The sequence below is a fragment of the Sus scrofa genome, chromosome X (assembly GCF_054392235.1).
Source record: "Sus scrofa isolate SSC_HxYL_T2T_F1_AM1 chromosome X, Sscrofa_HxYL_maternal_Yorkshire_Landrace_v2.0, whole genome shotgun sequence".
Classification (NCBI taxonomy): domain Eukaryota; kingdom Metazoa; phylum Chordata; class Mammalia; order Artiodactyla; family Suidae; genus Sus; species Sus scrofa.
In genome coordinates, this window is record NC_139401.1 from 49,860,563 (window position 1) to 49,882,408 (window position 21,846).

General features: G+C 47.0%; 1 protein-coding gene across 5 annotated transcripts in view; it reads right to left on the reverse strand.

Annotated features, from left to right (window-relative positions):
- Positions 1-21,846, reverse strand: part of IQSEC2 (IQ motif and Sec7 domain ArfGEF 2) — an 83,700-nt gene that overhangs the window by 53,226 nt on the left and 8,628 nt on the right. For all 5 annotated transcript variants that reach the window (XM_085007969.1, XM_021079686.2, XM_021079689.2 and 2 more), the window contains exon 2: positions 3,003-3,032. In XM_085007969.1, coding sequence (XP_084864095.1) covers positions 3,003-3,032 — 30 coding nt within the window. The remainder of the gene's footprint in view (positions 1-3,002; positions 3,033-21,846) is intronic.

A 21,846-nucleotide genomic window follows, 5' to 3' on the forward strand; every position in this document is an offset into this window, starting at 1 on the left:
CTGGGACCACTCCTTGCTGTTCTACTCCCACGACAGTGGAGGGATAGCTCCTCTACTTGGTGTTTCTTCTTCTTCTTCTTCTTCTTCTGGTCCTTTTTTTTTGGGGGGGGGGGGCTACACCCACGGCACATGGAAGTTCCCAGGCTAGGGGTCAAATTGGAGCTGCAGCTGCCGGCCTACACCACAGCCACAGCAACGCTGGATCCTTAACCCATTGAGGGAGGCTAGGAATCAAATCTGCGTCCTCATGGATATCAGTCAGATGCGTCACTGCTGAGCCACAACGGGAACTCCTACTTGGTGTTTCTTCTACCTTCTTAAGCTTTCCCCTCCACACACACGATGTTTATTAGATGAGGACCCTGGAACCCCTTGCCTAGATCCAGGTGCTGCCCTTTCTGTGCTGCAGAGCCCAGCTTCCCCTAGCTCTCACTGATGACAGAAGGTGTCTTGCGGCCCAGGCCTGACCAGACCAGCCTTCTGAATTTTGACATTTGTTCCTCTCCTGCCCAGATCTGTTTTAGCCTGACTGACTGGCCCCCTCTCCTTCCCCCCCGCCCCCGATGCCTGCTTGTTTCATTTCCAGGGACACCCTCCTTCTACAAAGTCTGCGTGACAGTCACTCACAGCCCAGCTCAGACACCCACTGTCTCCAGAAAGCTCTCCCTGAGCCCTAACTGAAGTGAGCTCAAGAATTTCCATGCAGGTCCTGAGAGCCTCCTCAGAAGACCCCACCCAGCCCTGGTTCCAAGGTAAAGGATCTATTCCACCATGTTTGCAAGATTTTTGCCCCATGAGTGGTATCTTAGGCCCCTTCCACAGCCCAAGTTTGACACTTGCTCCCCGGCAGTTGCTGTGTCCTCAAGGCCCCTTGTAGCCTCCTTGACTGGAGTCCAGGGTGGCTGTCGGGAAGTACATCTTAGTGAGACAAGTGCTGGCTTTGGAAGCAGACAGTCCAGGGTATGAGTCAGAGTGATGCCGCCCTGCCCCATTGCTCTTCCTTCCTTGGGCAAGACACTGACCCTCTGGGGAACCTCATTTTCCTCATTCGTAAATCGGGGATCCCAGTCCGCGTCTAATTGGGCTCTCGTGAGCATTAAATAAGATCATGTTCAGAGTTCTTAGTATATCAAGAGGAGATGCTAACTGCTATGACTACTAATATTAGGGTGAGGATGAGGAGGACTATTCTTATCTGCAAGGCTGTCGAGAGCTCCTGCAGGGATGGGCGTGGGCAGGGTTCTGGGCTTGTTGCCAGGCAGACCTGGGTTTGAATCCTGCCTCCGCCAAAAATCAGTTGCGTGGCTATGGGCAAAACCTAGAACCAGCCCGGGGCTCAGTTTCCCCAACTGTAAAATAATGATGATAAGGCCAGTCCAGGTTCCACCTACAGTGTCACTGGGAGGATCAAACAAAAGAAAGTCCCTGGCAACTTCTGTAAGTTGTAAAGTATGTCATCATATGATTTAGGATTATGATAATTATGAAACACCCTGAGCTTTAGGTCCTAGGAACTCCTCTGCTGGGAAGAGCTAGGGACATTGTCAGTCGAGTTCCTGGATAAGTAGCAGGCATGTCAACGGGGGTGCCTTGGGGGCCTATGCTTGGAGTCAGCTCAACTTGCTTTTCTCCAAACCCACAGTGGGACATTGGGATCAGTGTCCTCTGCTAGGTTAATGCCTTCCTAAATGCTAGGATAGGCTGTGCCCAGGCCACACTAATCACATCCCGTCATCTACCCCTTGCCTGGAACACTGGGCCTGACTGGCATCTATCACGCTTCCCCTGCTTTCCTGCTGGCCTAACAGAGCGTGCTTCCCATCCCACAGCCCCTACCTTGGCCCAGGGCACCGGTGTGCTCATCCCGTCCCTTCTGCCTGGGATGCTAAGACTCGGTGTGTCTCATCACGCATCACCGTCTGTATGCTGAGCTCCTCGGCCCCCCTCCCATATCCACCGCCTGGATGCCAGGACCTGGGCCGCTGCATATGGCCGGGCAAGCTGTGCCTTACACAAGGGTTTGCAGCTGAGAGGGCATGAGTCTGGGCTGAAATTCAATCTGTGCTCGGCTCATCAAGCCGGGGAACCCTGATGAGGGGCTGCAGGAGCCTGGTGGAAAGGGAACATGCCTCCAACTGATCCACTCAGAGGATTCTACTCTTCACATCGGTGCTGTATTTCAGTCTCAGCCCTGGCTGGGACCAAGTGTGTCCTTCTCATGCTGCTGCTGCCTGGACCCATCTCATTTCACAGGCCCAGTCCATAGCCCCTGGCCTGGATGCTGGCCAACTGGGCTCTATCCTGAGCCCCCCATCACTCCCACATAGTCCCTATCCTTGACCCTTGTGTTTTCACCAAGCTTCTGATGGGTTAAGGCCTGGGAAATGCGACTAACAGCCCTTGTCTCTACCCCAGTTTTACCCCCACCTCTTCAAATGGCAGATCGATCACACCCTGTAAACTCACTGAAGCTTATAAGCCTTTTTCACCAAGCATGCAAAAAAAAAAAAGTGCTCTTGTTACCATAATGCATATTTCTAATGCCTAGAATGTGTCACATCAAAAGCCCATCCGAATCGCACTACTCAGGGCTAGCACAGTTCAGGGAAAAGGGCAAACACCAGATCAGGGAAACGGCAATTCTATCGTGCCCTCTTCCCCTGGGAGGAGAGATGGAGAAGGTCCTGGGTCCAGAGCCGACCTCTTTGCAGGTCAGCTTTCCCATCTGGGCAGCTCACATGAGCCTCTTCAGTGTCCAACCAAGCCCCCGAGTCGGCTAGGGTCAGAAAGACTAAGGAACCATTTACGACCCCGTCCCCGCACCTGCCACATTCACCCTGGCCCTCCTGCTCCTCTCCATCTCCACCCTTAATGCCAGTGGGACAAAACCCCTGGAGTTGGCCCCCCTGCCCCTCCCATGGATCCTGAAGTGACAAACCAGAGGTCCCCACCCCAGTCCCTGCCCCATTTCCCAACTACTATCAAAAAAAGGAGGTACTGACCTGACTGTTCTGGAATTCTCACCATCAGATCTGAAAGAGAAAGAGAGGAAAAAACCAAGAGTCAGCACATACCCTCTATTCCCCCTCTCCCTCTGCCCTATGCAGCAGCCTTGAGAGCTAATATGCATCGTGAAAATGAGGGGTAGGGCATTTCGTGCAGAAAGAATAGCCAGTGCAAAAGGCCATGAGATGGCGGAGGGCCTGGCCAGTTGCTGGGACAAAGAGGAGGACAGCGTGGCTGGGGTGGAGTGAGTGAGGGGAAGGGTGGCTGGGGGTGAGGTCGAGTAGGTGCCAGGAACCAACCATGTTCTAGCCTCGTGGGCTCATGGTGAGGGGTCTTCCTTGGAGTGGCTGAGAGGCAGCCTGTAGCTGCAGGAAGAGGCAGAGCCCGAGGTTTAAACACAGAGAGACCTGGCTCAGATAGTGGCTCTGCCACTTACCAGATCTGGGTAAGTCACCTCCCTGCCTGGAATCTGAGCCTCAGTCTCCCCGCTTGTAACACAAGGCCAATCTTCGCAGGGCTGTTGGGATGATTAAGCCCTTTGGAACCCAGCAGACAAATGCCAGGTATTATTAACAACATAGAAAAGGCTTTGCCAATTGCCTGGTCCAACCTGCTTATTTTCCGGATGAAGAGAATGAGGCTGAGAGGGTGAGTGAGTCAGCTGCTGGGCTCCTTTCTACTACACTGGTCTGCCTTCTTCATAGTGAGCCCCCACCTCAGAGGCAAAGGAAGGGCAAGAGAAGAGAATGGCTTTGGGGACAGCTTTGAGGGGACTGAGCAAATGAGGGAAATCAGAACCACAGCCCTCTGGCTGCTCCTCCCTAAAAAGGGTGTGTGTGTGTGCGTGTGCGTGTGCGTGTGCGTGTGTGTGTGTGTGTGTGTGTGTGTGTAGGAGAGGGACAGTGGGGGTGGGAAGGGGAGGAAGAAGGACCAGGGCACTTGGAAGGAGCGGGGAGAGCGTGTGAAGCAGCGTTCCTGTCCTCTCTGTCCTCTTCCTCCTCCTCCTCTCCCCTATTGAGGACTGTGGAGGAAGCAGAGATGAAGATGTCACAGGCTTGGTCCTCAGGTGAGAGAACCAAGGAGAGACCTTAGTGAGGGGACCTGAGTCGGGGGGAGTCGTCTATGCTGTGCGCAAAGTGAGAGGGGAGGGGAGGTGGAGCTCAGAATGAATGGAGTGCCCCCCCCATCTCGCCCCACACCCCATCCCCCTTCCCACCCCAACCCCTGCCCCAGCCCATGGGGTGCAGGAGTGCAGACAGTGGGTGAGGCCCGTGCTTCCAGTTCTGCTACTTACTAGCCATATAATCCTGGGGAAGGCACTCCCTGAAGGATGGCCCATGGCCGGCCTCAGCTTTTTCACTTGCAAAATGACATGACAGGGATGGGAGGGGGCATGGGAGTGGGGTGGCTGTGAGGCTCAGCCCGGGGCCTGCTCAGCCAATGACAATGGGCCTTCACAGCCCCCTGAAGGGACAGGGGACCGGGGCCTCAGAGCACCTTTTCACATTTATTAAAACTTTCCATCTCGCTCTGAAGCAACAAGATTGCTTTGGAGACCTAGCTCAATAGTGCGCACGTACCAGATCAGAGGAGCCTAATTCGATGACTCCCCAACTGTCCATAGAATTGAGGCCAAGCCTCTCAGCTTTTTTCCCTAAGAAAACCCTCTGCTCCAAGCAGGCTGGTCTCCTTACCACCACCCCCCACACCCCCAGCACACACTTATTCAATCTCTACCAGGCCCTGACTCAGAAATATAAACCCTTCAGTTGCTCACACTGGCCCCCTGCCCAATCTACTTTAGAACATAAGCCACATATATAATCATCTCCATTAGGACGTGAACAACCACTGGGTACTACTATGTACCAGGTACAGTGGCAGCTCTTTTTGTACATTATCTCCTTTGTTTGTTTGTTTGTTTTCATTTTTTTGGGGGGGTGTTTTGGCTGCACCTGTGGCATATGGAAATCCCCAGGCCAGGGATCGAACTGGGGCTGCTGCAGTGACAACATCAGACACTTAACCAGCTGCGCCACAAGGGAACTCCATACATCACCTCCTTCGATCCTGGCAAAGCAGGAATTACTCATCCAGTTGGAAGAAGGTGAAACCGAGACTCAGAGAAGTTGAAATGATTTGCCTCACAGCACACAAGTAGGGGAGCTTGGCCTGAGCCCCAAAGCTCATGCGCTCACCACCACGGTCCACTGCCCCAGTAGCTCAGGGCCAGGTACTTGTGCACCATTAAGGTGAGTTCCCTTACCCTATTTCCAATGTCAAGACAGACCCTGCCGCCCAGGCTCTTTCTCAGGAGAGGTTACCAGATATGTACCTCTGCTCCCAAAAGCATTTCTTTTTTTTTTTTTTTTGGTCTTTTTAGGGCTGCATCCACGGCATGTGGAGGTTCCCAGGCTAGGGGTCAAATTGGAAATTGGAGCTGTTGCTGCCGGCCACAGCCACAGCAATACCAGATCTGAGCCACGTCTGTGACCTACACCACAGCTGACGGCAACGCCGGATCCTTAGCCCACTAAGCAAGGCCAGGGATCGAACCCACAACCTCATGATTCCTAGTCGGATTCGTTTCCACTGTGCCACAACGGAAACTCCCCCAAAGCACTTCTATATGATGTTACAGTCCTCAAGATGGCAGCTAAGGGGAGCAAAAGAGCTTAAGCCATGAGGCAGAGTGAATTAGCCAGTTCTCACTGTGGACAGATTCTTACTAGTTTGATGGTACAAGGCATCCTATGACCCTCAACGTGGGGATGCACGCCACCTCTGGGCTTTCCAGGCCCTTATGTGCTTAGTATACAAATTATTAATTACATCCAGAGAGCAATCATCATTGACACTGTGCTATCCTACTTCAGAACTAATGCCCAATGGTCAATCCACCTGTTACTCCATGAAGCTGGGCCGCTCTTCTTCTGGGAGGTAGCACAGATGTTGAAAGCATGCTGGGCTCTGTTATGGCTCACTCCCTAACTGGCAACAAAGACAAATCACTGCTCTCTGGACCTTGGTTCCTCATCTATAAAACAAGGCAGCTGTGTTAGCTGAGTTCCAGTCTTCAGGCCCTAAGATATTTAGTTTTTTCAAAATCCCAAAGTTGGGAGTTCTCATTGTGGCTCAGCAGAAACGAACCTGACTAGTATCCACGAGGATGCAGGTTCAATTCCTGGCCCCGCTTAATGTGTTAAGGATCCGGCATTCCCATGTGCTGCAGTGTAGGTCATAGACACGGCTTGGATCTGACATTGCTGTGGCTGTGGCTCTGATTCGACCTCTAGCCTGGGAACTTCCATATGCCGCACCTGTGGCCCTAAAAAGCAACAAAACAAAACACCAAATTTTCCTCTTTTACTAACCAGGTTCAGCTGTCTATGAGTAGAAGCAAAGACCCAGAGTACCAGGCTTCCCCTTATCAATCTATGTTAGGAGAGGAGATGCCTTTCTCCTGCTATTCCCATGGCCTCTCCTAATGGGAGGCCACTTTGAACCCCAGGGTTCTCAAAAACTTTGGCTATGCCTATGCCCATCCAAGCCTATGAGTATAGTGACCATATTTTCTGAACCAAAAACATGTAATGAGACCAAGTATTTTGAAATTGCTGCTTCCAGGTACAAGGGGGGCAATCTGGCAGATGGTGGCAGATGGAAGAATAAATGGCAAAATATCAACAGTTCTCAAAACTTTGGGGGACTTAGGCAGACAACAGGGCAGAATAACTGAAAAGAATATAGGCCTTCGAGTTGCCCTACTGGGGTTTCTGCTCTTGCCTCCTAACTAGATTCCCTGCCTCTCGTTTTGATCCTCCAAGCCACTTATAAACAGTACCTGAGGAAACAATAAGGGGCCTGTCTCCCAAGAATCTGGAATTAGATAAACGAGGTTGTCCTCTGAGAGCTAAACTAGCAAAAAAAATGCATCAGAAACGAGATATGCAAAGTGACCTGAAAAAAGAGAGACGTCTTCAAGCCCGAATTTGAGCAACATGTCTACAAAATCAAGTGTCCAACAGAAAAGGGATCTGACACGAATGAAAGTAGATTTTTTTACAAGGAAACTTGAAGAGAAACTGTGTACAGGCTTCCTCCTGGAAGTGTCCTAAGGATTAAGAGGTGGGTATCCTGGCCCATCATTCAAGTCTCTCTAAAGACCCAGCCCAGGGGGCAGCCAGGCACCTTATCACCTTATCTCCCAAGCATCAACTTGCCAAACTGCAACTCTCTTCAACGGACAACCACCCTTTCCCACTGGTTGCTGAAGGGAACATCTCTCGAGCGCAAATCAGTTTATGTGGTTCTGCTGCTTCAAACATTCAATAATTTTCCTACCCATACTTTTCCCACTGACTTCCATGCTGGTCAAGCCCAAACTCTCCAAAGGTCTAAATCTCACTCTGCCCTCCCATCCACTTTCTTGGCACATTTGTTCCCTGGAACACTATTCCTCCTCTTTATGTTTTTTTGTTTGGTTGGTTGGGTTTTTTTTTTTTTTTTTTTTTTTGTCTTTTGTCTTTTTAGGGCCGCACCCGCAGCATATGGAGGTTCCCAGGCTAAGGGCCTAATCGGAGTTGTTGCTGTCGGCGTATGCCACAGCCACAGCCACACCAGATCCGAGCTGTGTCTGCAACCCACACCACAACTCACGGCAACACCAGATCCTTAACCCACTGAGGGAGGCCAGGGATTGAACCTGCAACCTCATGGTTCCTACTTGGATTTGCTTCCTCTGCGCCAATGGGAACGCCCCTCTTTATGTTTTTAAAAATTATTCTAAATTTTATTAAAGGGATATGTGAAATAGTTTTAAAAGTCGAAATGTGAAAAGATCTTAAAAATGAAAGTTGCCTTTTCAACTTTTTTCTTTGTTCTGAGTTTTCTTCCATATTTCTAAAGTATATGCTCATATTGCTAATCCATTTTTGAAATATTTTTGTGTGCCCTTAAAAATTTTTTTTTTACCAAAGTAATACATGTAGATAGGTTTTCAAGTCACACAGTACTGCAAAGATTAAAACAAAAAACGCCCACAAATTCCCCACTCTACCCTTCTTCACCCTCAGCTCCCACTCTCATACGAATTGTTTTCAGGTCTTCTTTTTTTTTTTTTTTTTTTTTTTTTGTCTTTTTAGGGCCACACCTGCGGCATATGGAGGTTCCCAGGCCAGGGGTCGAATCGGAGCTGTAGCTGCAACCTACACCACAGCTCACAGCAACACCGGATCCTTAACCCACTGAGTGAGGCCAGGGATTGAACCCATGTCCTCATGGATGCCAGTTGGGTTTGCTAACCCCTGAGCCACAACGGGAACTCTGTTTTCAAGTCTTTTAACTACTTTTGGGGGGGGGGATTTGCCTCCTCATTTCTTTCTTTTTTTTTTTTTTTTTTTTTTTTGCTTTTTAGGGTTGCCCCCATGGCATATGGAGGTTCCCAGGCTAGGGGTCTAATCAGAGCTATAGCTACCAGCCTATGCCACAGCTCACAGCAACGCCGGATCCTTAACCCACTGAACGAGGTCAGGGATAGAACATGCAACCTCATGGTTCCTAGTCGGACTCGTTTCCGATGTGCCATGACAGGAGCTCCTGCCTCCTCATTTCTAAAGAACATATGCAAAAAAAAAGATGGAGTTCCCTGGTGGCTCAGTGGGTTAAGGATCCCACTAAGTTGTCACTGCAGGGGCTCGAGTTGCTGCTGTGATACGGGTGCCATTCCTGGATTGGGAACTTCCACGTGCCTTTGGCACAGCCAAAAATAAAATAAAATAAAGAACACATATATACTTCTATTTCTTGATTTATTTTTTTAGTTTTGTATATCACGTACTGAATTCCTATGTGCAGGGAGAAGATGAGGCTCTTTTATACACACCACCACTTTCAGCCCCCAGTTCTTAGGCAGGTACACATGTCCTTTCTTCTCATTCTTACCACTGTAGTTATAGTATAAAGTTTTGGTTAAATCAATATTAGTGGCTTACATTATTATGACTGCATCAATACTAATGAATAAATCACATCATATGCTAGAAATACATTTCCTTTCCCATATAACTTTTTCTTTTCCCTGATATTGATAACTGGTTTTTTGTCTTGTTTTGCTTGATCAGTTTTCTTCATAGACCTGATCAATTCCCCCCAAACCCTGTGAGAAGTGCAACCCCTTCTAAAAGTTCTGACACATCAGGTAATCCATCAGATTTTTTTTTTTCCTTCCAGACATGGTCCTCGATGCAATCCAGAACGGTTGCCCTAAGATCTGCTCTCTTCTTCTTCACCTCTCTTCTGTGTTCATTTCCTGCTTCCTAGATTCACTGGCCTTTTTTTTTTTTTTTTTTTTTTTTTTTATACTGAGTTTACACCGGCATTTTGCTGGAGCACACTCTCCAAGTGCTTTGGGAGAAAGACATAGGATGGAAAATCTTTAGCCCTCCAGTGTCTGAAACTGTCTTTATAAGGCCCTCACCCTTGATTGATAATTCAAGTGAGGATAGGCTTCTAGGTTGGAATTTATGGTCCCTGAGCGTTTTAAGAACACCACTCCATTGTCTCCTAGCTTCTAGTGTTGTTGAAAAATCCAATGCCCTTCTTTTTCTTGATCCTTTGTGTATGGTAGGTTTTTTTCTCTGGAAGCTTTTAGAATCTTCCCTTTATCCCTGGTATGCTGAAACTGCGCGGCAGTGAACTTTGGTGAGGGTCTCTTTATCATTTATTTTGCTGGTTACTCAGTGGGATTTTCATTCCTTCAGTTCTGGGACATGTTCTTGTGTCACGTCTTTAACCCTGTCCTTCCTGTCATTTCCTCCGTTCTCTATTTCTGGGACTCCTATTGTTGGATGGTAGAGCTCCTCAACTGATCCTCCCATGTTCTCATCTTTTCTGTTGTCCATCTCTTCACCTTGTTATCCCACGACCTTTTATTTTCTAATCCTGGTGATGAAATTTTTATGCTGGCTCTCACTAGCTTTAATTTCCCCAGGTTCCTTCTCCTCCCTTCATTACCTCTGTTCCTTCCAAGTTTTCGTTTATTTGCTTGCTTGCTTGCTTTTTGGGTCATTCTTGCAGGATGATGGCCTTCCCCAAATAGCCTTGTACTATCTGATCATCTCTGGCTACCTAGGCTTGTTCTTTTGTTTTTGTTTTTCTTTTCTTAATTTTTTATTACTCAAATGAATTTATCACATCTGTAGTTGTATAATGATCATAACAATCTTATTTCACAGGATTTCCATCCCACAGCCCAGGCACATCCCCCCACCCCCCAAACTGTCTCCTCCGGAGACCATAAGTTTTTCAATGTCTGTGAGTCAGCATCTGTTCTGCAAAGAAGTTCCGTCTGTCCTTTTTTTCAGATTCCACATGTCAGTGGAAGCATTGGATGTTGGTGCCTCATTGTATGGCTGACTTCACTTAGCATGATAGTTTCTAGGTCCATCCATGTTGCAAAAAATGCTGGTATTTCATTCTTTTTAATGGCTGAGTAATATTCCATCGTGTATATGTACCACATCTTGATCCACTCTTCTGTTGATGGACATTTAGGTTGTTTCCATGTCTTGGCTATTGTAAATAGTGCTGCAATGAACATCGGAGTACATGTGTCTTTGCGAGTTGTGGTTTTCTCTGGGTAGATGCCCAGGTTGCTTTTTTTTTTTTTTTTTAAATGCCAGTTACATTGAAGTTTAATCTACATAAAATGAAATATATCTATCTTAAGAGTCCTTGGCTGGTGATCCCTGGTGATCAGGTCCCACGACACTAACAAGTTGAAGGGAAGCTCTGTGTATAGATGGAGCAGGCCAGGTGGTGGTCCTCACTACAGAGTTAATGGGCCTGTTCTTTTCTTGGAAGACTCCCAAATGTCAGCTTTCTGAAGGCCTTTTTCTGGGGGCTTTTCCATTTCCCCAGAGAAGGATCCTTTTCTCTCTCGTGTCCTCCTGACTGGTGTGCTAGAAGTAGGGAAGCTGGAGGAGGTTGAGGTTCCACTGCTTTAGTCCCCTCGCTTGCAGCCATTTCACTCCATCCTCCACCGTACCTGGTATCTCCAAGCCTGGAGCCTCTTAACTTCGATTTCTCCAAAGAATCAACCTCCATCTAGAGAAATAGAGCTGGTGGGGGCAGGGAGGGAGGGGTGTCCCAGACTGAATAGGGTTTCGTCGTGGAGGGGCCAAAAGGATCTGTTCACAGACTTTCAATATTCTCCTTCTTTTCGATTCTATGCCTCATTGTGCCTTCTGCGTTTCATAATACCTCTGATTCCTGAGCATTTCTGGGACTCTCTGGGTGGAAGGCGTTTACTTCTGGTCAGCATCCCAGACCTTGTGTTTCTACCTTTTTTATTCCCTTACTCATATTTCAGTGGGATTTGGGGAAGCAGCAGAGATAAATAAGTTTATTCAATTTGTTGTGTTTAACAGGAAGTTCCCCTTCTTATTCCAGCCAACTCTTATTCATCCTCTGTGACTCATTTAGGCAAGACCTCCTCCAGGAAGCTTATTGTAATGTCCCTAAGCTGGATGAAGAGCCCCTCCTCTGTTCTCCCACAGGATCCTTTTCTTGCCCCCATCACAGCCCTGATCAAACTGTCTTGAACGTGTCTGTTTCCATCCCTGACTCTCCCTGCAGACTGGAACCTCCTGGCAGTGTGGGGCTGCATCTTAGTCATGACTGTGTCCCCAGTTCCCAGGGTTTGGTCCACAGAGGTACAGAGTAAACAAGCGGTGATGGAATGAATGAATAAATGAATGACTACAAGTATGAATCAGACCCAGCCAGAGGGACCATCTAGAAAAGGAAATGAGTTGAATACAATTGTTCCTATACAAGGCTAGTTCCCTCAAAGCTGTAAGTTCCCTCAAAGCTGTGTGTGCAAAGATGCCCACTGCAGCATGATTTAAACCAGTGAAAAAAATGAGCGCAGTGTCTATGTCCTACGTTGAGAGGATGGTTAAGTACACTATGGTATATCAGTTGCCATGAAAAATGATGCTTCTGAAGAATATGCAATTACATGGGGAAATGCTCAAACAAACAAAGCGAGAAACAATTATATGTGCTGTATCATTTCAACTACATGAAAAGAATGCAGAAAATGAGGGAAATACATCAAATGTTCAGAGTAGCTGCCTCCGTGTGTCCTAATTATGGGTAATGTGTTTCTTCTCTACTTTTCCAAGTTTCTCTAAATTTTCAACTGGAAGAATGCATAAAGTGTATAATTTTTCCTAAGTTCCTAAGAAATGAGGATAAGTATCCTGAGGTATTTAGGAGCAAAATACTGTGATGGAGACCTAAGGGTCTGTCTACATTTGCAACAGCACATGCTGGGAAAGTCCAGGCTCATGGAACACCAGCCCTGCACCTGCCCCTACCCCAACTGCAAAGCAGGATCCAGCTTGGGAAGCCAAAGGAGGAGGGTCACTGAGCCCCGCTTATCACAGATTGCAATATCATAGACTGTACTGGGAAACATCAGCCCCTACGCTGGACACCATTCTTTTTTTTCATTTTTTATTTTTTACTCTTAGGGCTGCACCCGCGGTATATGGAAGTTCCCAGGCTAGGGGTCAAACCAGAGCTACAGCTGCTGGCCTACACCACAGCCACAGCAACACCAGATCAGAGCCGCATCTGTGACCTACACCACAGCTCACAGCAACACCAGATCAGAGCCGCATCTGTGACCTACACCACAGCTCACAGCAATGCCAGATCCTTAACTCACTGAGCGAGGCTGGGGATCAAAACTGCATCTTCATGAATATAAGCCAGGTTCGTTACCGCTGAGCCACAATGGCAATTCCTGGACACCACACTTTAGAGGCCCCCTCTGTGAGGTAATGAGTCTGTGGGGCCATGGGAACATGACCATCAGGATCTCTGGCCCTCTCCCTTCTAGATTGCACTCCAAGTACCTAGAATTCCCTGGCCACTCCTAGTTCTTTTTTTTTTTTTTTTTTTTTTTTTTTTCCTTTTGGCTACACTCATGGCATGTGGAAGTTTCTGGGCTAGGGATTGAACTCGAGCCACAGCAGCAACCTAAGCTGCTACAGTGACAAGGTTGGATCCCTAACCTGTTGTGCCGCAAGAGAACTCCCCTGGCCGTGGTTCTTGAGCTTACTTGCAGGAATTGTGTGATCTTATTATCCAGGTCCATCCTAGCAGATGGATGGCCAATGGGAAGGGAAAATAGACAGGGCTTGAATGTGGGCTTGGGTGTCCATACGCATATCTCAAGGTTCCATATGAACTATAGGTGGAAAGAGAAGGGGGAAAGGCCAGTGGCCTCAACGGGGTACCTTGCATGGGCTGCAGAAATACAGAGGCAGGGAAAGCCATAGGTCCCTAGGTCTCAACATTGTTAGAAAGGCCTAGCCTTGAGTGTTGGACAGATTTGGGTTCAAATCCATTTATTTGCTGTGCAACCATGGATGAGTCCATTCCCTCGCTGAAGCTCAGCTTCCCCAAACATAACGTAGGTATAATTCCAACCTCAGAGAGTTGTTGTGAGCCTTGCTGAGGGCCCAGTGGCTTAGTGGTTATGAGCACAGGCTTTGGGTCAGACCATGCCAGCTCTGCCCCTCCTAATTATGTGATTTATATCTCTGAGGCACAGTTTGCTCACCAATATGAACAAGATAATAATAGCACTAAACTGATAAAGTTGTTGGAAGGATTATGACCATAATGAATACACAATAACATCAGAAAATATCTAAGTAAGAAAAGGTTACTTGATAAAAGCGCCATGCGAATTTTGGCTGTGGTAGGGCTGACCGAGCCTTCTGCACATCCTCTTGCCCAGCTTTATTTTTCTCCATAGCACTTACCACTATTTGACACATTTTGTATCTTCTTGTTTATTTCTGTTCCTGCCCCCTACATTCATACACTAGAATGTCAGCTCTGCAGGGCAGATGTTTTGTCTGTTTTGTTCCCTGTTTCCAAGTGCCTGGAACAGTGAGAGAGTGAAGATGTTCCTCAATAGTCAAGTATATAGTTGCTACATAACCGGGAGTAGAAAGGTATTCTTGGCCAAGAGAACAGCCAGAATACAGGCATGGAACCATAAAGAAGTCCACTCTGCCGAAGGTATCGCAGACAGTTCAGTACAGCTTGAATGCAGGGTCAGGAAGGGAATAAAGTGGTTAGAAAGATGCCTCCCAAGTTCAACTGCCACCTCAGTCATGATGATGTGAAGGCGAAAGATAAAATCATTTGAAAGATAATTCAGATGGAGAGGAAGCCTCCTTCCTCAGGGGCCCATGGAGCCAAGAATCCGACCTAGAAATGACAAACAGCAGGTCCAGAAGTCATGTGGATGAGGTAAGGGTGACAGCCAAGAAAATCTTACCGATGAGTGTTAAAGAGAAGAACAACTAAATCAACCACAGGACAAATCAGAAACCTTGTTGGATAATGTAACCATTTTCAGCCATGGATCCACACAGCATTGAATGGATCTGGAGCTACATGATCCCCAGGCCAAGATGGTGGTGGGGAAACAAAATGAAGGCCATGGTGGTTGCAGTTGCCAGTTATCTTTTTGCTGATGATTAGTCGTCCTATAGCCCTTCATTACCACTACTCATGGAAAAGTCCTGGGAGGACAATGATGATGATGATGATGATGATGATGATGATGATGATGATGATGATGATAAAGACTGCTGCATACTTCCAAGGAAACATTTGCCCACTGCTTTTAAAGTGTCTTTTTCAGAAAATAAAGAGGCAGGTATCACTTCATGCTTTTATTTTAAGGAAAAGATACAGGTAGAGACTACAACAAAAACAGCCTTGAAACACCAGGCAAGAGTGTGACCTTCACTGTATAATTGCCAGGGAGCCCCTGGGGGGCCCGGCCCAAGGAGGTCAAATGCTGCCTTCCTAACCTCCCACTCCTTTCGATCACCAAAGCAGGATTTATTTGGTCCTTGGCATTTCTGCCTTCTCATAATCCAAAAAGAATTCAGTGATTATTTATTAAGCACCGACAGTCCAGGTACAGGACTTGTGTTATCTTCATAATAGCTGTGCAAGGTCGTTTTTCTTTTTCTCATCACGTAGATGTGAAAATTGGAGCTCGGAGTAGCAATGTGCTTTACCTAGAGTCACATGGCCAATAAGTAGTAGAAGCCGAGATTCAAGTTTAGGCTTGTCTGATTCCAAAACCAATGCTTTTCACTGCTCCTGCTGTGGCTTCCTTCGGTCATGCCAGATCTAGGCAGCACTTCGTCTCCCACAGCAGCCCGCGAGCTTGGCCTCTCTCCCTCACCCGGCTCTGATCTCCCCCACGCACACAGCATAAGCATCCAGCGGATGCTGCTGGAGGAGACAATCACTGAAGGATGGAAGCAGGGGTCACCAAAAAGGGAAGGTGGCGTTAGGCACAGGTACTACAGGCCAAAGCAGCCCAGCACTATAACACAGAGAGAGAGGAGGGGAGAGAGAGAGAAGAGGAGGAAAATGGAACTGGCTCTCCAGCCCTCCCTTCTTGCTTCCCTCTGCTGGAGGCAGAAGGATGGAGGTTCAGCCATGACGGGAAAGAAAGTGGGCGGAAGGGGTTGCAGCTCTAGCAGCCTGCTATTGCCGAAGCTTCAGCTCAGCCTCAGAGCCCCCTCCTGTGCACTTGGGGCCTGTCCTGGGCCCACTTGCTCCCACTGCTTAAGCAAAGGAGGCTAGGCTGTTCTCTAAGCACCCACCCAATCCTGCCAAAGCACAGCTCACAGCAGACCCAGACCCTCTTAAGCCAGGGTGAGGTCATCTTGAGAGGTGGAGGGGCTGGCTGGAGGGTTCAGATGGAGGCAGTGGCAGGGCAGGGGTCAGAACACAGGTCTCCAGTTCCTCAGCTGAGGGCTCTCTTGGCTGCATGGTCTAGATGGCAGAGGTTGAGGAAAAGGGCTGCTCGCGAGGCTGCCACAGGAATGCTCAGGACAGGGCTGGAGCCAGAGGCAACACATTCCAAAATGAGGCCATATAGGGTTGGGTATTTTGGAGGTTTACTAATGACTTCCATGCTCAATCTGGATTGAGAAAGCAAAACAACCCTTTTTAAAAGTAGCTTTAGCCTTAGTTTGGACCTTAAGAGCATAAATGTTTATCTCCTCCCTCTCTCCGGACCCCACTAAAATGAATATGAAGGAATAAAATAAGGGATGAAATGGTAACAGTGAAGAGGATGGGAGAGGGTGAGAGATTTTTAACTAATTTCTGGGAGCAAAAAACAAAGAGAAGAGTGTTCACAGTTAAAGGAGAGCCAGCAACACCACTCAGGGGGTTGCAGCCAGAGAGGGAGCCAGTCAGGCCAGCAGAGGCCCAGAGTGAGTCCAGACTTAGAGATGGTAGAGGGAGGATAGGAGCGATCAGGGGCTTAAAATAGGAGGATAAACTGAAGGCAAGCATATGAAATCCTCCCCTGTGCCCTCCCCGCCCCCCCCCCCAACTCCTGTATCCAAAATACAAAACTGCCTAGAATTCATCCCTAGGTAAAATATCAGAGAACTTCCAGCTAAAAGAATTAAACTATTCTGGGATTGGTTAGGGCACCTAGTGGATGTTGGTGCTCTCTGAATAAAGTGCTTTTCCTTGCGGCATTGAGGGGCCCCTATTACAACTGCCAGGAGGTGGTCCACCTAAAATAAAGCCAGCAAATGGACAAGCCAGCTGGATATACAGACATCTCACTCATTCAACAAACTAGAATATAGAAAATATGACAGAAAAGGTAAGCAGCCTGGAAGATCAATCAAGGAAGTTCAACATCCAATTAAGAGACATCCCAGAAAGAGGGAAAAGAGAAAATGAAGAGGAGGAAACCACCAAAGAAATTGTATAAGGAAGGACAAGGTACATTAGGTTGAAAGGGCCCACTGAGTACCCACTAGGGTGAATGAAAAACAAACCTTGAGCTGAGTGCTGGATACATAGGTGTGTTTGGCTTATAAAAACTGACCAAACTATATTCATTAGTGATATGAGCACTTTTCTGTATACGTATTCTATATCAGAATGAAGTGGGTTTTTTTTTTTAAATCCCCCTCCTGAAGAATCTTCAAGTAAAATGTCCCCAGAAGATGTACTATGATTATCCTGTGGTTTCAAGGAACTCCACACAACAGTAAGTTTGAGTTAAGTAAATAAATAAGGTGGAAAGAAAGTAAGTCCTGGTCCAAAAATGAGACAAAGTAAAAAGGGGCATGATTTTGAACAATGTGTAGAGCCTAAGAAAGGAAAATTCATTTGACCTTGATGCTAGGAACATTTTCCTGGAAGTACAGAGGTGGGGACAGTAGACCTGAGGGAAGTGAGGTGTGATTATAGTACACTATTTGGCTCTGCAATGAATAATATGACACAGTCAGAATCACATAAACACCGTGTATTATGGTCAACTTTTAAAATCGATTTGTCCAGATAAAGCACTGAAGACCTAATTATTGTTACAAAACAGAATGCAAATGGAATCAACCTTTTTGGATGCAAGAGTACAGAACACAGAAAGTGGAATGTGGAAAGGTAGAAGAGAGATAGAGGGAAGGATGGGGGCACTAATAACTATGTCTTACAAACTGAGTGATCAACATATACCAATGGAAAACTGATGGAATAAGAAACTACAGTCCCAATAGTATTTAACAGAGCTACAAAGGAAACTAACAGAGGAACCAAAATATCAACATAATTATTAAAGCTTGGGAGGGAGAGAAAAAAGTCAAGTGTTGTAAATAAGCTAAATTCTCATTTGACATAGTGGGAAGAAGTCAACAGACAAATGATGTTTAAAGTTGATAAATGAAGAAATAACCATCAAAGTATGTTTATTTAGAGATATGAAATTACCACCAGAAAATTTAAATGCTCAAAGTGGTCACCTCTGGGGGTTGGGAAGTAGGGGTCAGGGAGATATTGGCTTTTTATTATATATGTCCTTATGTACTATTTGCCCTTTTAAAACTATGTATATGTACTGCTTTGATTTAGTTTTTTTTTCCCCCTTTGGACTTTGTCTCGGTCTATGCAGAGGTAGGTTTTCATTTGGTCTACATAGAGATATGCAGATAGGTTCTCTTTCTTTCTTTCCTTTTTTTTTTTTTTTTTTTTTTTTTGCTTTTTTTAGGGCCACACCCACGGCACATGGAGGTTCCCAGGCTATGGGTCAAATCAGAGCTGTAGCCCGACGGCCTACACCACAGCCACAGCAACGCAGAATCCGAGCCACATCTGCCACCTACACCACAGCTCACGGCAACGCCGGATCCTTAACCCACTGAGCGAGGCCAGGGATCGAACCCAAAGCCTCATGGTTCCTAGTCGGATTTGTTTCTGCTGCACCATGATGGGAACTCCTGATTTTGTTTTTATTTTTTTTATTTTTTATTTATTTAAAAAAATTTTTTTGTTATTAAAAAGAAGTTCCACCTCTTTCTTTGGACCTGAGTCTCCTGCACGGTCCATACAAAATGGGGAGTTTGATAACTCTAGGCCATGTGAGATCTTGTTCTCCAATCCATGCTTCTTTCTAGAGCAGGAGCAAGACAGGCAATCAAACTACTACATTCAGAATGGATCAGCAGAGTTCCTGCTATGCCTACAGGTTAAAGACCGGTTAGTGTCTTCGTGAGGATGTGGGTTAGATCCCTGGCCTCACCAAATGGGTTAAGGATCCAGTGTTGTCACAAGCTGTGGCTTAGGTCCAGATGTGGCTTGGATCCGGTGTTGCCATGGCTGCAGCATAGGCTAGCAGTTGCAGCTTTGATTCAACCCCTGGCCTGGGAACTTCCATATGCCTCAGATGTGGCCATTTAAAAAAAAAAAAAAAAGAGGAGTTCCCGTCGTGGCGCAGTGGTTAACAAATCCGACTAGGAACCATGAGGTTGCAGGTTTGGTCCCTGGCCTTGCTCAGTGGGTTAACGATCCGGCGTTGCCGAGAGCTGTGGTGTAGGTTGCAGACGCGGCTCGGATCCTGCGTTGCTGTGGCTCTGGCGTAGGCCGGTGGCTGCAGCTCTGATTCAACCCCTAGCCTGGGAACCTCCATATGCCGCGGGAGCGGCCCAAGAAATAGCAAAAAAAAAAAAAAGGATGGATAAGCAATGAAGTCCTACTGTATATGTATAGCAAAGGGAACTATATCCAGTCTCTTGGGATAGACCATGATGGAAGATAATACAAGAAAGGGAGTGTGTGTGTATGTGTGTGTGTAGGACTGGGTCACTTTGCTATACAGCAGAAATTGGCACAACACTGTAAATCAACTATATAGTTTAATTTTTTTTTAAAGTAAGGAAAAAAAAAAAAAAAGACAGGCACCTGAAGGACCGACTCTCCCCTAACTAACCCCTCGACTCCTCACAGTACCACAATCATCCATTACAAATGCCTTCTCGGCTGCCCCAGCCTGCCCCACCCTCTGGTCGTCTTCAAACCCCATCATCACAGGTCCAGCCTCGCCAGCCTCCCATTCAGTCAACTATTTACACCCATTAGTTATTTATACCTGCCTGAGTCACAAAGGATTTGAGGTGGCTTACTCTAATAACACGGATAAGGAAAGAACAAAAATTAAACTAGAAAATAGGCACTCAGAAAAAGAGATCAACAAAGATGCTAGAGCTGTACTTCAAATTAACTGGTAGCTGAGGCAGAGAGCACGATACAATGAGCCATGACAGCATCATATTAGGAAGGAGGAAATACACCGGTTTTCAGGGGAAGCAAACCTTTGCTGAGCCCTGAATTCTTCAAGTCATTGTCCACGTGAGATTTCCTGAAGGAGGAGGAAATGACTGGTTTTGATTTGCTTTGTTTTTGTTTTGTTAAACTTTGAGTTGTCCTGTTTTAATGATGGGCTCTCCAGATATTTGGATGAGTTATTGCCTATAAAAACTAAAGAATCCCAGGTAATATGATTTTGGAACGAGGTGTAAGAGCATATGTTTCAGCAAAAATCATGGGTTATGTCGTTGGTTTTCTTTCCCCAGAAATAACTGTTTACTGAGCACCTAAAAGTATCAGGGAATGCCATTCAAATGATTTCAGTCAATCCTAAGAGATGGGCATTGTCATCCCATTTTACAGATGAAGAAACTAAACCTCAGAGAAGAAGGTAAGATGACCTAGTTGAGGTGATCCAGTGGGTTGCAGCAGAGCCTAGATTCAAACTTAGGTCTGTCTGTCTCCAAAGCTCCTTCTTTACATATCATGCCACAAGGCCTCCAAACAAAGGCATCCAGGCTGGAGACACCCTGCCCAATGCAATGGAGACACAGTGATGACAGACACAGGCCTGCCCTCTTTTATGAAAACAGATAAAGGGGGATGGCAGGCCTGGCTGTTAGGCCAGAAACTGCCTCTCAGCAGCCTCAGTTATATTAAATGAAGACCTCAAAGGCGGAAGCAGCAGAAAGAAGGCTGGGCCTGCGTCAAGAAAAGGAAACCATAGATCCCAGCTATGAATCTAGCCGATCTGATTTCTGAGGGGCTGAACCAGAGCAGAGGATCTAGCTGCCGGTGAAGCAAGAGATCCTTTATTTAAGGTGATGTCTCCTCTTTCTGGCTTCCTTCCCAAGAGAATCACCCAGCCTCCTTGAGGCCCAGTGTTCTCATCTGTGGGGCAAAGATAATGATCCTTACAACTTTCACAGGATTTTTTTTTTTTCTTTTAGGGCTGCACCTGAGGCATATGGAAATTCCCAGGCTAGGGGTCGAATCGGTGCTGCAGCTGCCGGCCTACGCCACAGCCAGAGCAATGCCATATCCAAGCCACATCTGTGACCTACACCACAGCTCACAGCAACACCAGATCCTTCACCCACTGAGCAAGGCCAGGGAGTGAACCCACATCCTCATGGATACTAGTTGGGTTCATTACCGCTGAGCTGGGAACTCCCTCTTCATAGAATTTCAAGGCATAAAATAGCACATGTAAGGAACAATGCTTTAAACACTGGCATTAACACTAGGAGGGACTTTTCTAATCAGAGCTCTCCTGCTCACACATTGCATGGCCTCCTGCAAGTCCTTTCTCTCTCTGGGCCTCAGTCTTCTCATCTGTAAAATGAACAGCATGAGCTGGGTGATTTTGTTGGGGAGGGGTGCCCAAGGCATGCAGAAGTTCTGGGGCCAGGGACTGAACCCGTGCCACAGCAGAGACAATGACAGATCTTTAACCACTAGGCAACCAGGGAACTCCTCAGCTGGGTGACTTTGAAGGGTCCCTCCAGCTGGAAGGTTCTTGACGTTCATGCTGGTATTATTAAAACCCTACTGATCACGAATGGCTACACTCCCCTCTGTCACAACGCTTAACAATGTGTGGTCACTGTCTTTCTCCCTGCTGTAGCTCTACTCCCACTACCCGAGTTCAGACCTTATCACCTCTCATCTAGACTGTCGCACTGGCCTCACCCCTGGATGCCCTCTGGTCTATCTTCCACACTGCCTTCTAGCAGGATCTCTCCAAAACATGGCTCTCAATGTATCACTTCACACTCTACGATTCATATCTCTCCCTTCAGCTTAAAGCTCTTGTGTTGGTTCCTTATTCCCAACAGAATAAACCTCCTTATCTCGCTACTCAAGTGTCCTCACCACCTGGGCTGGCCAAGTCTTCAGACTCTTCTCCGGACCCTCCCTGTCTCCCTGTTTGTGCTCTTATTTGTACTGACCTGGTAAGGATGCTCCCCAGCCACCCGCTTCACACACCCCGCTGGTCCCACGGTGCTGTTCATTTGCTCATGCTGTCCCCTCTGCCTTAACCTCCCTTTTGCTCCCAATTCCCACTGACCGACATCCTTCCCTATGCCATCCTTCTTCACCTAACCAACCCTT